The sequence below is a fragment of the Manduca sexta genome, chromosome 7 (assembly GCF_014839805.1).
Source record: "Manduca sexta isolate Smith_Timp_Sample1 chromosome 7, JHU_Msex_v1.0, whole genome shotgun sequence".
NCBI lineage: Eukaryota > Metazoa > Arthropoda > Insecta > Lepidoptera > Sphingidae > Manduca > Manduca sexta.
The window spans coordinates 188,930-203,385 of NC_051121.1; the positions used below are offsets into that span (position 1 = coordinate 188,930).

General features: G+C 35.7%; 1 protein-coding gene across 2 annotated transcripts; it reads left to right on the forward strand.

The window, feature by feature from the left end:
* The first annotated feature begins 8,301 nt into the window (after positions 1–8,301).
* LOC115447680 (juvenile hormone epoxide hydrolase) lies at positions 8,302–12,874 on the forward strand. 2 transcript variants are annotated; one of them, XM_037447739.1, is made up of 7 exons: positions 8,302–8,422; positions 9,338–9,565; positions 10,055–10,219; positions 11,241–11,387; positions 11,642–11,843; positions 12,018–12,252; positions 12,496–12,873. In XM_037447739.1, the coding sequence occupies exons 2-7, from the start codon at positions 9,338–9,340 to the stop codon at positions 12,722–12,724; spliced, it is 1,206 nt and encodes a 401-aa protein (XP_037303636.1). In that variant the 5' UTR covers positions 8,302–8,422; the 3' UTR covers positions 12,725–12,873. The 2 variants fall into 2 exon arrangements, with proteins under 2 accessions (XP_037303636.1, XP_037303635.1); XM_037447738.1 differs by lacking the exon at positions 8,302–8,422 and adding an exon at positions 8,528–8,823 and having other exon boundaries at positions 12,496–12,874.
* Positions 12,875–14,456: the final 1,582 nt, after the last annotated feature.

Here is a 14,456-nt window from a genome sequence, read left to right on the forward strand (position 1 = left end):
ATGTTGATGCTATAAAAGGTTTCTTATCTCCTCTTTTACAGCATGTTTTGTCAAATATTATGGCTAATTATTTATATTTCTAATGGTTGTTTGTAATTATGCTTACTAATGAGAACTTTATTTTATTTTTCAGTAAAACTGATTTTTATGTTTGTATTTCATTAAAAAATAAAGACTGCTAATTTTCGTTTTAATAATAAAGACTAATTTGAATTATATATCCTGAATTTTTATTTTGGTTACTTTTTTCGCTATCTTTCATTTTTTCAATTCCTTACAAGGTATGTTTGTCCCACTGCGCAGTATAGTTCTTCAGCGCCGTGCCGGTCACGGAGTACGAATAAAGTAACAGTCAGTATGGCCGGCGGCGAGAAAAAGTAGTTTGAATATGACTATACGTTGAGGTCACCGGTGACCCCCATGGCGCTATGATAGAGGAAGGGTGAGGTCACCGGTGACCCCCATGGCGTTTAACGTGTTAAGATGTTTTTAAAATTTACATAGATTGTAATATAAATCTACGCCAAAAAGTTTATTTGCGTAAGTCATTCTGATCACGAATCTCTTCTTAAGATTTACAATGTTTGTCTGGCAGGGGGTTGGAACTATCAAAAACGTCTGGCTAATGAGGAAACATCATTTACTTTTACCCAAGTATTATATAAAAATCAGCTTTTATACTATAACGTAAATAAAATTATAATTTCACGAACATTAAGGGTGTCTGGCAAGGGATTGCTACGATGTTTAGTGACTGGCAATGAATAACGTGATTTTTAATAATTTTCTGAAGGTAATACCAAAAAATCTCACTTTATTATTTGATGAAATGAAATTAGATCGGTATGTCACACACCTTTAGTACCGTTTACCTGCCAAAGCCACGGTAACCAAACTTCATAATGGCCCATCGTTCTTACCTGTGTAGGGTGCACGAACTGACAACGAAAGTCTGGGGTTCACGGGCTCTTAGATTATAATAATAGGAGCCGGCTGACAGCGGAACATGTAAAGAGTAGAGTTTTTCTACTTCCGTTACCAGACCAATACTGGTTTGTCTGACACAATAAACATGTCTTAAAAATATTAGTTAGAACTTAAAATTAACTTTTTTTTTTTGTATACACACACACTTGCGCAACTATGTAAGTGCACGTGCATAGTTGTGCGGGATTGCTGTGTCACACCATGTCTCCCATATAAAAGCGACGTGTGCCTTTGTTAACTAGGTACACCTAATAAATTGTTACTATTACCGTCTTAGTACGCCGCTGTGTATTAACGCACTCTGGAACTTTGAAACTTTGATTGTGACTCCCATACTTTACATCAACAATAAGAAACCCGAGATTTTTTATACATTTATAATTTTGCCTAATAAAAAGGAATACTGATAACAATACCTTCGTTTATATTGAGATTTTTATACATTAACATATATAATATCAGCCCGGTATTATATACTGTCCCACTGTTGGGCAAGGGCCTCCATAATATAATGCCGCTGCTATCACAATAACATAATCTATATTTTATATAAACTACTGTTGATATTATTGAGACACGCTGAAATAAATAATTATCATTTTAAGACCGTCATTCTTTTTAATTTCACTTATATATCGATATTTTTCACTCGAGACATAAAGCTCGAAACTTATAACTTAGTGTTATATGCTGAAGAAGCATATCAAATAACTTCACAGCACTGACATACAAAAATGTTGAACAAGAAACAGAAGAGAGAGGATTCTATGCATATCCTAGCTATACCCATGTAAAGTAAAGAAACAATGCTATCCTCCAGTAGAAAATATTACAGCAAAAACATTCTAGGAGAAATATCTGACAACCATGTTTACTTAAAAAAGTTTAAAAGTGCTCCGCCGCTTACAACCCGATGTTCGTGCTGGGGGCTCATTTGCAGCTATATTCATTTCGCTAATGCCGTGGTTCAAAGCCGCAATATCTCCTTGCGTTACAGAATTCGTCGCGTGCGATCGCGAACCCTCCACATTTTGCTTCTCCAATAGACACAACTCGGCAGCGCGTTTCTTAGCGATGTTTCTTAACTGGATTTGGACGGTCTTAAGTTTATCATGATTCTCCGATTCAAGTTTAGGATTGCTACGGGATACAAATTCAACATACTCGGCTACCCTCAGGAAGTAGCGATATTGAAAATCTTTAATTTCTGGCCTGGTCGAAGGCGACGCCATTGTGGCATCATAAGAGGGGATTAAATCTACAACGGCATCTTGCCGCTCTGCGCGCCTCGCAGCAACAAGGAAGCTCTTAACCTGTGCCAGATCGATGCTGTCCGTAGCTAATGGATGATCAGGTCTTTTTGCACCTATTGAATTAGCAGACTCTTTAGGTGACACACAATCACGGGGACCGGGACAGGAGCGATCATCCGACTGTCGCCTAGCTCGTTTAGATGGAAAACAGGCGATATGATCTCTGCATTGGGCATCGAACTTTCGAACAGATAGGAATCTCTCTTTACCTTCGTTTGTTGACTTCAGGATTTGCCCACAAGAGACGTTTGACTTCGGCCCCTCCGCCCTGTCAACCTCGTCTCCATTGTGATTGGCTCTACTCCCACTTCTATTATCTTCCAGATCACACAATTGGCTTAATACGGGTTTTAAAGTTAGTTTAAGTATTTGTTTATTTTTAAGACGTTCCATAATTCGACCCACGAGTATGGGGGTAAAAACAGTCCACCCAGGCAGAGCCCCCGGTGCCTGGGTAAGCCAAACGTAACCCGCCAAGAGGGTCGGCCGGTACTCCGGCGGGGATCGCACTAGAGACTGAACTTCCCATCAGCCATGCATCCCGTCGCGGTGCGTCGCCACTTGGGATTCGGGGTTACTTTTTATAGAGGTTTTCTCCCTCGCGGCCCTGGCGATTAAGCCAAGACCCTCGGTCCGATCGGAGATATGAGACATGACCAACATCTCTTCCACGGTTTCCGAGAACCTGTACCGAAGACAAAATAACAGGCCTGCTTTGACGTTTTATCTTTTTTTCTGGCGCGATAACTTTGTGCTGTCAACCTAAAAAACGAAAAAATCAACTACATAAATACCAATATTTCACAGGTTTTAATACATTAGTACCTATTATAATATATTAAATATAATAAGAATATGAAAAATAGGATTTTTACGATACCCATTGGGCTACAAGGGCCTGTATAAATTAACACATACATATTAATTGGCGGCTTAACATATTTTAAAACAATACTTATTTATATGAGATTTAGATACAAAAAAACAATAAACAGAAACTAATGGATAAGAGGTTTCATATATTACGTGGTTGAATATCAATCATACTGGCAGTGTTACGATACACAAGCTTCTAAATCAAAAGTTCCAATAGGATAGTCTGGTCACTCCTTTATTTGTTAAACTGGTTCTTCGGGGGACAGTTATATAAAAAATACATTGGAATTTAAATCAAAACCTACGAAAAGTACCTCGAAGCAGATGCTACAAAATATAGGGGTTTTTAATTTTATTGCAAAATCTACCATGGAGCTTCAAAATAATTATGGATAAAGCTCTTTAACACTCAAGCCAAATAAATAAACCATGACATAAATTTGATGCCCATGTTATACCTCTGTCTACCTCTTCAGAGATAAAGGCGTGATGAGTACTTATGTGTTAAAAAAACAACAAATTTTACTAAAAGGTTCAAATTTATCCCCACACCTCTACACTCAATAAGTATTTTATCTTCAGTCTTGAACTAAATACTATAATATGCTATTCTAGAAATGGCGAAAAGGTATTCAACAACCTATAACGATTATTATAAACAAAAAATCAACAACATTAATTCCACTATTGACCAAACAAAACAAACAAAAAAATTGTCACATACAAATAATACTGTTCAGGTGTTATTAACATACATATTACCAGAATTTGTATTTAGCAATAATTTGTTGCAAATAATGAAATAATTTTATAACTAATTTAAAAAAAAATATCACATTCAATGAAAGACAGGTCATGTTTGATTAACTTCAAGAAGACACAGGACAGAAAGAACTTCTAGAAGGCCACTTTAACTAGTTTGAGGATATTAAACATATGTATCTCAAACTCACATTGAATGCCTTGGTATTGCAACAAAAAGAAAAGTATATGTAAATACACTTGAATGCAACGGCTCTTGAAAAGAACTCTAATTGTCACCTTGTGAATACATTCTAAAATCTATATTGTTAAAAACAGATTGCCATATATGATATAGAATGAATTTAAATGCTCTCAAAATAACAATTCATAAGAACCCACCACTAACACATTGCTAAATCACCTTATTTTATCTCATTCAAAAAAGAGGTTCATTTCTGTAAAACAAATAAACCTAATAAAGACCATTATATAAAAATCTTTTGTAGGACAATAAATTCGAAAAAATCCATATTGCACCTCAGGAAATTTCTGTCATATTGAGCAAAACCTGAATTTTACATATAAATATTGTTTAAATTTGACAATCTTTATACATTTTGCAAAGGTTAAAAACATTTTTTCAATTCATGTACAAATTCATTCCTGTATACTATTAGAAGCTGAATAGCCATATTGGTTGAATTAACTTTGACAGTCTTAGTTGCTTTTCCCATCTTGCTAATAACTTAAAAAAATATTACCTATCTGGTTGACTATATCACAAGTGGACTTTAATCTACAATCTACTTTGAAGAATTAACAACAGCTCACAACCATTTAGGTCGGGATAAATTGAAGGATGTAACTTGTAAGCAATCAAAGATATACAAATTCTATTGAGTGTTGACTCCAACTTATGTGGCCTCAATAGAACTTGTGGAGATAACCAACATTTAACACACAACTATGCCATTAACCGTTAACTATGCCACAAATAGTTTTCATCCAATACAGTTTTTTGTTCTCTTTGATAATTGGCATTTTTTCACCGAATACATAGATGTATCAAACGAAGACATGCTACAAGTGGCAATAAAGGGATATCCCCTCACAAACCAAATTACCGCACTTATTACCTACCACATGAGTACCGACGCTAGTTGCAACATCCGTAACACGATCTACGTTGGATTTAAGCGGAACTAGAAAGTATGCAAGCGAAATCAAACTTAAAGCGATCAAAATGCCATGGGTTCAAGTTTCCTTGACACAACTTCTAAAGAACTCGACCAAAAATATGGAAACAATGAACTATGAAGTATTCCGAAGACAACTATATACAATGAAAGCACAAAGTGGGGTCACAATTTATATAAAAATACTTTTAAAGAGATTAACATGGACGCGCTATAAATTTTACAAATCCAAATGCAAATCACAACAGAAATATCAAATAAATCAATCAAGAAAATTATAACCTATACAAAATTAAAATTGATTAAAATCAATAATCAAGACAAGAAGAGTGTTGCCAAATATTTTTTGTCCAACCCATAAAAATTACACTAAAAACTAAAGACCTTTCCTCAATGCATTAGATTTTCTCAGTAACCTTGTTATGGGTGCAGACGGCAGAAAAGTATATTTTTAATTTTTGGTTCCCTTTTTTCTACAGCTCGCAGAATTTTAATCGATATAAATAATCGATTTTATATTGGTGTTCGCTATTTATATCGATGATTTCAGGTATGTACAAAATTAAATATATTTTTAAATACCTACACAATGTATGCAATACCCAGGAATCTATCTATCTATACTCTATACTACAATGACATTTTACAAATAGACGCGTCATATCCTAACAAAATTGCACATAAAAACAGCGGAGTATTTACTATAGTCACAGCCCTAGCGGCTCGCATCGATACGGCCCGAGCGAGCCCGAGTGGTTCCGAATGGGCCCGAGCGTCGGCCGCCCCGTCGCCATGACAGTCGAATGAAATGCATTTATTAGTTTAAAAAATATTTAAATAGTGTATACTTATTACTAACGTATGAAATGAAACGTTTTTTTCTTTCACAGTTGGAGTATAATTTGTACATCGTCTAAAAACACAGGAAGGAATTTTATTTATAAAAATACAAGAAGTTAGTAAGCAGACTAGCCGCGACAGTGGTTGGAGGTTGACTAAGTGAATGTCGGGCAGTTACCTTACTTTCGTCTTGCCAGTATTGAGCTCGGATAACGTATCTATGTAATAAAAACATCTTAGCTATACTATTATATAAAGCTGAAGAGTTTGTTTGTTTGTTTGTTTGTTTGAACGCGCTAATCTCAGGAACTACCAGTCCAAACTGAAAAATTCTTTTTGCGTTGGATAGCCCTTTGTTCGCGGAGTGCTATAGGCTGTATATCATCACGCTATACCCAATAGGAGCGGAGCAGTAATGGCTAATCTCAGGAACTACCGGTCCAAACTGAAAAATTCTTTTTGCGTTGGATAGCCCTTTGTTCGTGGATTGCTATAGGCTATATATCACCACGCTATACCCAATAGGAGTGGAGCAGTAATGGCTAATCTCAGGAACTACCGGTCCAAACTGAAAAAATCTTTTTGCGTTGGATAGCCCTTTGTTAGTGGATTGCTATAGGCTATATATCATCACGCTATACCCAATAGGAGCGGAGCAGTAATGGCTAATCTCAGGAACTACCGATTCGAACTGAAAAATTCTTTTTGTGTTGAATAGCCCTTTGTTTGTGGAGTGCTCTAAGTTATGTATCATCACGCTATGACCTATAGGAGCGAAGCAGTAATGGCTAATCTCAGGAACTACCAGTTTGAACTGAAAAATTCGTTTTGTGTTGGATAGCCCTTTATTTGTGGGGTGCTATAGGCTGTATATCATCACGCTATGACCAATAGGAGCGGAGCAGTAATGAAACATGTTGCAAATACGGGGACTATTTATTAGTTTTGACAGCTTCCGTTGCGTGCGCTGCGTAAACGGTTAAAGTTATGCAACAATGATGTATGACGGGATTGTTCCTCTTAAAAAGTTATACAAAAATTTATTATAAAACAATGTCCCCCGCTGAATTTGTCTGCCTGAACGTGTTAAACTCAAAAACTACCCAACGTATTAACCCGTGAGGTAGCTGAATGTTTGCCGGCAAACATTGACAGCTACGCGTGTGACGGAAAAATAACCTTATTATGTAGTATATATGTAGTATATAAGGTTATAATCCCGTGACACACGCAAATGTCATGTAGCTGTCTTGGCTCGCCGGCGATTCACGAGAGACCAAGAGTTAAGATGAAATTTGGTATGGAGACAGTTTGAAACCCTGGGAAGAACATAGGCTCCCGGGAAACTAATACTTTTATAATGGAAAACTTTAGCCTGAAAAACTTTATAACGCGGGCGGAGCCGCGGGCAAAAGCTATACTATTATATAAAGCTGAAGAGTTTGTTTGTTTGAACGCGCTAATCTCAGGAACTACCAGTCCAAACTGAAGAATTCTTTTTGCGTTGGATAGCCCTTTGTTCGTGGAGTGCTATAGTCTATATATCATCCCGCTATACCCAATAGGAGCGGAGCAGTAATGGCTAATCTCAGGAACTACCGGTCCAAACTGAAAAATTCTTTTTGCGTTGGATAGCCCTTTGTTCGTAGAGTGCTATATGCTATATATCATCACGCTATACCTAATAAGAGCGGAGCAGTAATGGCTAATCTCAGGAACTACCGATTCGAACTGAAAAAATATTTTTGTTTTGAATAGCCCTTTATTTGTAGAGTGCTCTAAGTTATATATCATCACGCTATGACCAATAGGAGCGGAGCAGTAATGGCTAAACTCAGGAACTACCAGTTTGAACTCAAAAATTCGTTTTGTGTTGGATAGCCCTTTTTTTGTGGATTACTATAGGCTGTATATCATCACACTATGACCAATAGGAGCGGAGCAGTAATGAAACATGTTGCAAAAATGGGGACAATTTATTAGTTTTGAGAGCTTCCGTTGCGTGCGCTGCGTAAACGGTTAGAGTTATGCAACAATGATGTATGACGGGATTGTTCCTCTTAAAAAGTTCTAAAAAATATATTATAATACAAAGTCCTCCACTGCATCTGTCTGCCCGAACGTGTTAAACTCAACAACTACCCAACGTATTAAGATGAAATTTGGTATGGAGACAGTTTGAGACCCTGGGAAGAACATAGGCTCCCGGGAAACTACTACTTTTATAACGGAAAACTTTAGCCTGAAAAACTTTATAACGCAGGTGGAGCCGCGGGCAAAAGCTAGTTATAATATAAAATACCGGGTGGTTCACCGACAATGTATAAAAACAAATATATTTTCGTTTAGTATCAGGCGGTCGTCTTGCTTATCTCGTCATTCATACAAACGAAGTGCAATTTTAGAAGCATGTGATGTTAAAACAATTGCTTTAATTCGTATTTTTTGCTCCAAATTAATTTAAAGGTAATTATCGGCAGTAATTAATGATATTTATCTTTATAACAAAGGTAAAGTCGATTAGATTAATACAGCTTAACATGAGTAACAATATAAGATCGCCATATTACGTGTAGTAACGTGTAGTTGCTAGAGAAAAATTGCATAATCCTATTATTTTTATTCTGTTTATAAAAATACAAAACTTAATAAAAGTGATAAAAAGATATTAAAAAAGAGTCACTGTTTCAGAATAGAAAATGGACGTTATTATATTTTTAACTATTGTAATTTTAACAATAGTCACTGTATGTAAATCTGAACCTACATTACCATCAATTGATTTAAACGCTTGGTGGGGACCACAACATCTACAAAATTACAATGATACGTATATACGCCCTTTTAAAATAGTGTTCGACGATGAAGTAAGTTTTTTATTTGCGCAAATATTATTATAAACGATTGGCAATAATTCAAAATAAAATTACTTACAGTACAGTTACAGTAGAAAAAAAAGACAGTAAGAATTTATCATTTATGCATACCTAATGAAAGTACATGATTATACTAATTGAAAAAAAAAATCGGATCTTCAGATGGCTTATACTATTGTTATAATATTTACCTCTTTATCATATCTAACATCGTTTAGGTATTTGGTACTATTTTGAGTCTATTGGAGCCAGTATATACGAAACTGGCTTAATGTGGTTCTTAGCTGACTTACATGTGGATATGTGTTAGAACTTAAAATTTACCGCTTTTTTCAACAACTTTTCGAACTACAACGCATGTGCCAATCTCATCAGCCCCTGATATAACCATCCGTCTGTGGTATGCTCTCCACCTGACAATTCAATGGGCCCGTAGCACAATTATGGGTTCCATTTTAAAAAAGTATATATCCATAAGAAGTTTAACCCAGTTTATATCTTACAGATGATACGCGACCTCAGGCACCGGATTTGGAGCCAACGTCGCGTCGTTCCCCCGCTAAATGGCGTTGGCTTCGAGTACGGTTTCAACAGCAATCAGTTGTACCCCTGGTTGAAATATTGGGCTGAAGAATACCCATTTAAGGAAAGAGAGGATTTTATCAACCAATACCCCCAATATAAAACTAACATTCAAGGACTTCACATTCATTTTATTCACGTTAAACCAGTGGTATGCATATTCAATATGTATACATAAATAAAAATACCTAATCTTTACATACCTACAGGTTTATATGACTAAGTATCTAGTTTCACAGTACGTACATAGTTAATATTAAAACACATAAACATACATGTCTTGAGTCTATTTTCCACAACTGGCCACAACAGTTCATTCAACTTCGATAAGGCTCACTGACAGCTAACTGCAAACTGCTGGTGCATAGAATCTATGTATCCGCTCGTATAGCTCGTATATCCACCGTACACAAATATAAATCCGCCATAGTGGCCCACGTAAATGTGTAGCGATCAAGGATTAGCCCGCATATATCCCGTTTCAAACGGGCCGGCATAATTGCATCAACTCGCGAGGGCCCACCATTTTTAGTCAGTCGACACTCTATCTGGACCCTACTCAACTTACTTTCAAGTGCAATAGGCTCCCTTTGCGGTGCCAGTATAAAAAGAAATAATGACTTCACAAGGTTCCTTTCAGGTGCATCCGGGGAAAGAAGTAGTGCCACTTCTCATACTCCACGGATGGCCGGGATCAGTCCGCGAATTTTATGAGACGATTCCCCATCTCACTGCAGTGAGCAAACATAGGGATTTTGCAGTTGAGATAATTGCTCCAAGTTTGCCAGGATTTGGATTCTCTGACGTAAGTATAACCTAACCGGAAAAATAAAAGCACCATTGGGGCGCCAGTTTTGCTCTTTCATTTTAAAATCATTAAAAAATTGTTTCTATATTTTTTTTTCATTTCCTAGGCTGGCTATTACTATTTTTTTCCAAGTTCTACCGACATATTTATCTAAATGTTTAATTATTTCCATTTAGTAGAAACTCCGGATGAATATTAAGTTAATAGGCAAGTTCTAATTTCGGTATATGTAATCTATGCGGATCGTTGAACAATTTAGTTATTAACTCACGGATCGTTATATGTTTCACTTTGCGCCAATGATTTAATTTTTAAGAACAATTACCTACTATAATTACCATTCATTAAACAATAGTCATTAATACCTACACAAGAGTGTATTTTATTGTGTTTGCTTTTACTTGTGTAATAGCCAATAATAATAAGCAAAATATATCCTTTTGGAAATTAGCATTAAAATAGTTAAAAAATAGGCTAATAATTCAATTCTAAAATTGCAATATGCGCGTAGTATAAATAGCGCGCTAACTTACTCTTTCGCGCACATCATAATGCCTAATGACGTCACTAGATATCCTTGCGTGTCTTTTTTGTTTTTTGACATTTAGCCATTACATGATATTTCAAAGGCTTATTTATATAATTTAGTACATACTGATCGTTCTGTTATATTAGATTTTAAATTAGGTTTTTTTAATAGAATAATAAAATAGCTTATTAAAAACATGGTCTTAGCATATTGACGTTATTTCTATTTATAGAGAGTCAGAGACATCGTACTTATGGAGTTATAAATTGTGAGCATTTATGTTCGATACATAAATTGGGCAATAAATATGTTTGAGTTTACGATTCTGTATAAGACATATAAGTAAGTTATAAGTTAGTCGGAATTCGAATTTATGTACCGTATTATATTCATATAACCTGGAAAAATTTGGATGTAGGTACTAGCAGTGCACATGCTTACGCTACTAGAGATAAAACACGTAAGCTCATTCATTAATTTATTTTATAGTCCGCGGTCCGGCCTGGCCTGGGAGCAACAGAAATGGGCGTCGTGTTCCGAAATCTCATGCGAAGATTGGGTCACCAGAAATTCTACATTCAAGGCGGCGACTGGGGGTCCTACATCGGACAGAGCATGGCAACACTATTTCCTAAGGTTCGTAACTTATTTTTTCTTTATTGTACTCTAATTTTGTCGCATCAGCCATCTTAGGCCTTAGTGTTTATGACTACCCGTCCGCCGGATGTTAACTCCACTAAGGGACTCTACGTAGCGTAGTGTTTGTGTATTTCATTTGCCCTCGCCTGGAGGCAGTTGCGATAAATTTAGGCTTTGTCCTGCTTCGACACAGTTTTAAACTTTGTCTATGTAACTCACGAAATAAAAAAAAGTATGTCTCTTTTCTACAGGAAGTACTAGGTTACCATACTAACCTAGCAGTAGCTCTCACGCCGAAAGCATTCGCATTAACTCTGATGGGCGCGGCGTTCCCTCCCGCGGTGGTCGACCCACTGCTCGCCGACCGGATGTACCCTCTACTACATCACATCCTGTGGCTAATCACGGAGACAGGATATATGCACTTACAATCCACTAAACCTGATTCTTTAGGTAATAAGCTGGCATAACCATTTTTTTATTATTAATTCACTTCTCATGTCTAATTTATTTGTAATTACATAAGTGGAAGTAGGTAGTAGGTACTTGATTGAGAAATTAATTAAATGATCATAGCATTATGTTAGAAATTTATAAATTATTATATGTTATTATAATTTTCTTCAGGCGTGGCTATGACAGATTCTCCAGGGGGCCTCATGGCCTACTTCCTTCAAATGTTCTCTAGCGGGACTCGTAGAAAGAACGTGTTCAAGGAAGACGGGGGCTTGCATAGCTATTACCCTCGAGCACATTTAATAGACAATCTGATGATGTACTGGGTTCCTAACAGCATCACCACATCCTTTAGAATCTACGCCGAGACAATCAACTTGAGAAATTTGGCTATGCGGGTTCATGAGTAAGTATTTGTATCAGGGATAAATTGACCTGTCACACTATATTTAGTTTGGAAGCATCTATTCTAGATCTATTGTAATTTGGTATTATGTTCATAACCTAATAGCTATTCTAAAAAAAGTACGTTTTAACAGATATTACCAAAACTGAACCAAGATTTAAAAAAAAAACACTCTTGTAAGAAATAGAAGAATTGAACTGCATAATACTTTTAAAGTTTCCATAACAGCAGCCTCTATTGCAGAATCCCAACTCCAGTGCCGACCTGCACGATACATGCCAAAGATGAAATTCTCTATCAGTCACCACCGATACTCCAGACAAAGTTTCCCAACTTGCTCAATTCCACAGTGCTTTTCGATGGAGGCCATTTCCTCGCCTTAGAAATGCCTGAACTCTTCGCAGATAATGTTCTCAATGCCATAGCTACATTTAGAAATTGGCATTATAATAAAATTATGTTTTTGAAGTAAACGGTCGCATGAAATGTATTTGGAACTATGAGTATACTTACTAATTGCATCGTTTGGTTAAACTTGCATAGAACTATGTGTCAGTAAGCATAAGTTGTAAAAGAAAAAACATAATATGTTTATTACCAACAAGTGACATAAAATAAATTATTTTATCATAGGTGAATGATCAGTTTTATATTATCACATCAGTTTTATATTATCACCAGTAGCGTTTCTTGCCATAGAGGGGCTCCATATCTAAATTTGTTGTGGGGCCCTTCAGAGCAGTGAGATCTTTTGTAAACAGACAAGTTATCACAGCAATGCTCCCTCCTTAGATAAATAACGTCTATGAATAAGGGGGTAAAAGTTAGGGTATTTTATTTGACCCAAATTTAGGGTGTACTGTGTTATATCCTATTATAAATAATTAGATATATAGGTAGCTAAGTCCTAGATAGTCGGATCGATCATTCATTTCTTATCAATATCAATGTTGACATCGATATAAAAACATCGAACGTTAATATACCGAGTTCTAAGAAAAAATGATATTCATTTATAACATTATATATTATTTTTAATAGAAAATAATGAAAAAGCTAGTAACACTCCCAGCATTTTTTCGTACACCCTAAAATCTAGTGTGGTGTGGGTGAATTAATAATAATGCTTAAATTCTATTATGAAGCCTAACACAAACAAAGTTGGTATAATAGATTACAGTGTGTGGCCAGAAAATGTACAAACATTTTAATTTAGAATGAAATATTTAAATAAGGTAATATCGACATTCCGGTTTATGTATCGATATTTAGCGGCATCCCTATTTCATATTTCAACATATGATTGTCATGTCAAACGCCATTTGTTCTGCGACGCCATTTGCCATTTGCATAAAACGTAGTGGTTATAGTCTTTTTCATTGGCTTTTTGATTTTGTGAATTTGGCATTTGGATTTGCATTTTTTGTTAATCGAAACAAATATTATATTGTACTAAATCTGAAGAAACCAATAATTTTTTAGGTTTAAAATATAGTTAATAATGCAGTCGGAAACAACTATGCCATATTTGCGATTCCATTTTTTGATGATTGGTGGTTTCGTGGGTTTTTAGTATTTTAAGTCTGAAGCAAAGTATAAAGTTAAATCCAACCGTAAAGTGATATTGAGTTTTAACTTTGAACATTGTTGTAAGAATATGTCGTATTAACTAAAGCTTTTTTGGGAGCTTTAAAGTGGTGGCGCAAATTTGTTATTTTTAAAGGTCATTAGTGGATTTCGCAATACTTGAATATTTGGTGGTCGTACATTGTCTTAACACGTCAATGTGTTTTCTCGTTAACATTGTTATTTTGTACTATGTATTTGAAAATACATAACCTCTATAGTAAATTGTTCCAATTGTGGATATTTATTATTATAAAAACTTAACGATCTACAACAGATTTCTGGTTGTCAATCACATGATATGGCTAGTTTGAGTTTACAGTTCGTAATTTTGGTTTACTTTACTGGATACCCTAAAGAAGTCAATATATCTAATTTACATTAAGCTGTATATATCTAGAATTTTACTACTAGGCTTGTGTCTTTGTAAGTGAAACTCATTTCTGTGCCGCATCATCAAGCTGTGGAATATAACTCGGGATCCTTTAAGTGGAGCATGGAGAAGCAATTAGAAGTCCAGCATGACTGCCAACCCACCAAGGACGCTTATATCTTTGGCCGGCAGCACTTTCTATGAA

What these genes read in the sequence shown, in the direction of transcription:
- LOC115447680 (XM_037447738.1), top strand. Translation starts at nt 8,656, where the DNA reads ATGGACGTTATTATATTTTTAACTATTGTAATTTTAACAATAGTCACT. An exon ending in TGGCAACACTATTTCCTAAG is followed by an intron (nt 11,388 to 11,641) that starts GTTCGTAACTTA and finishes TCTTTTCTACAG; the next exon opens with GAAGTACTAGGTTACCATAC. An exon ending in TTGGCTATGCGGGTTCATGA is followed by an intron (nt 12,253 to 12,495) that starts GTAAGTATTTGT and finishes CCTCTATTGCAG; the next exon opens with AATCCCAACTCCAGTGCCGA.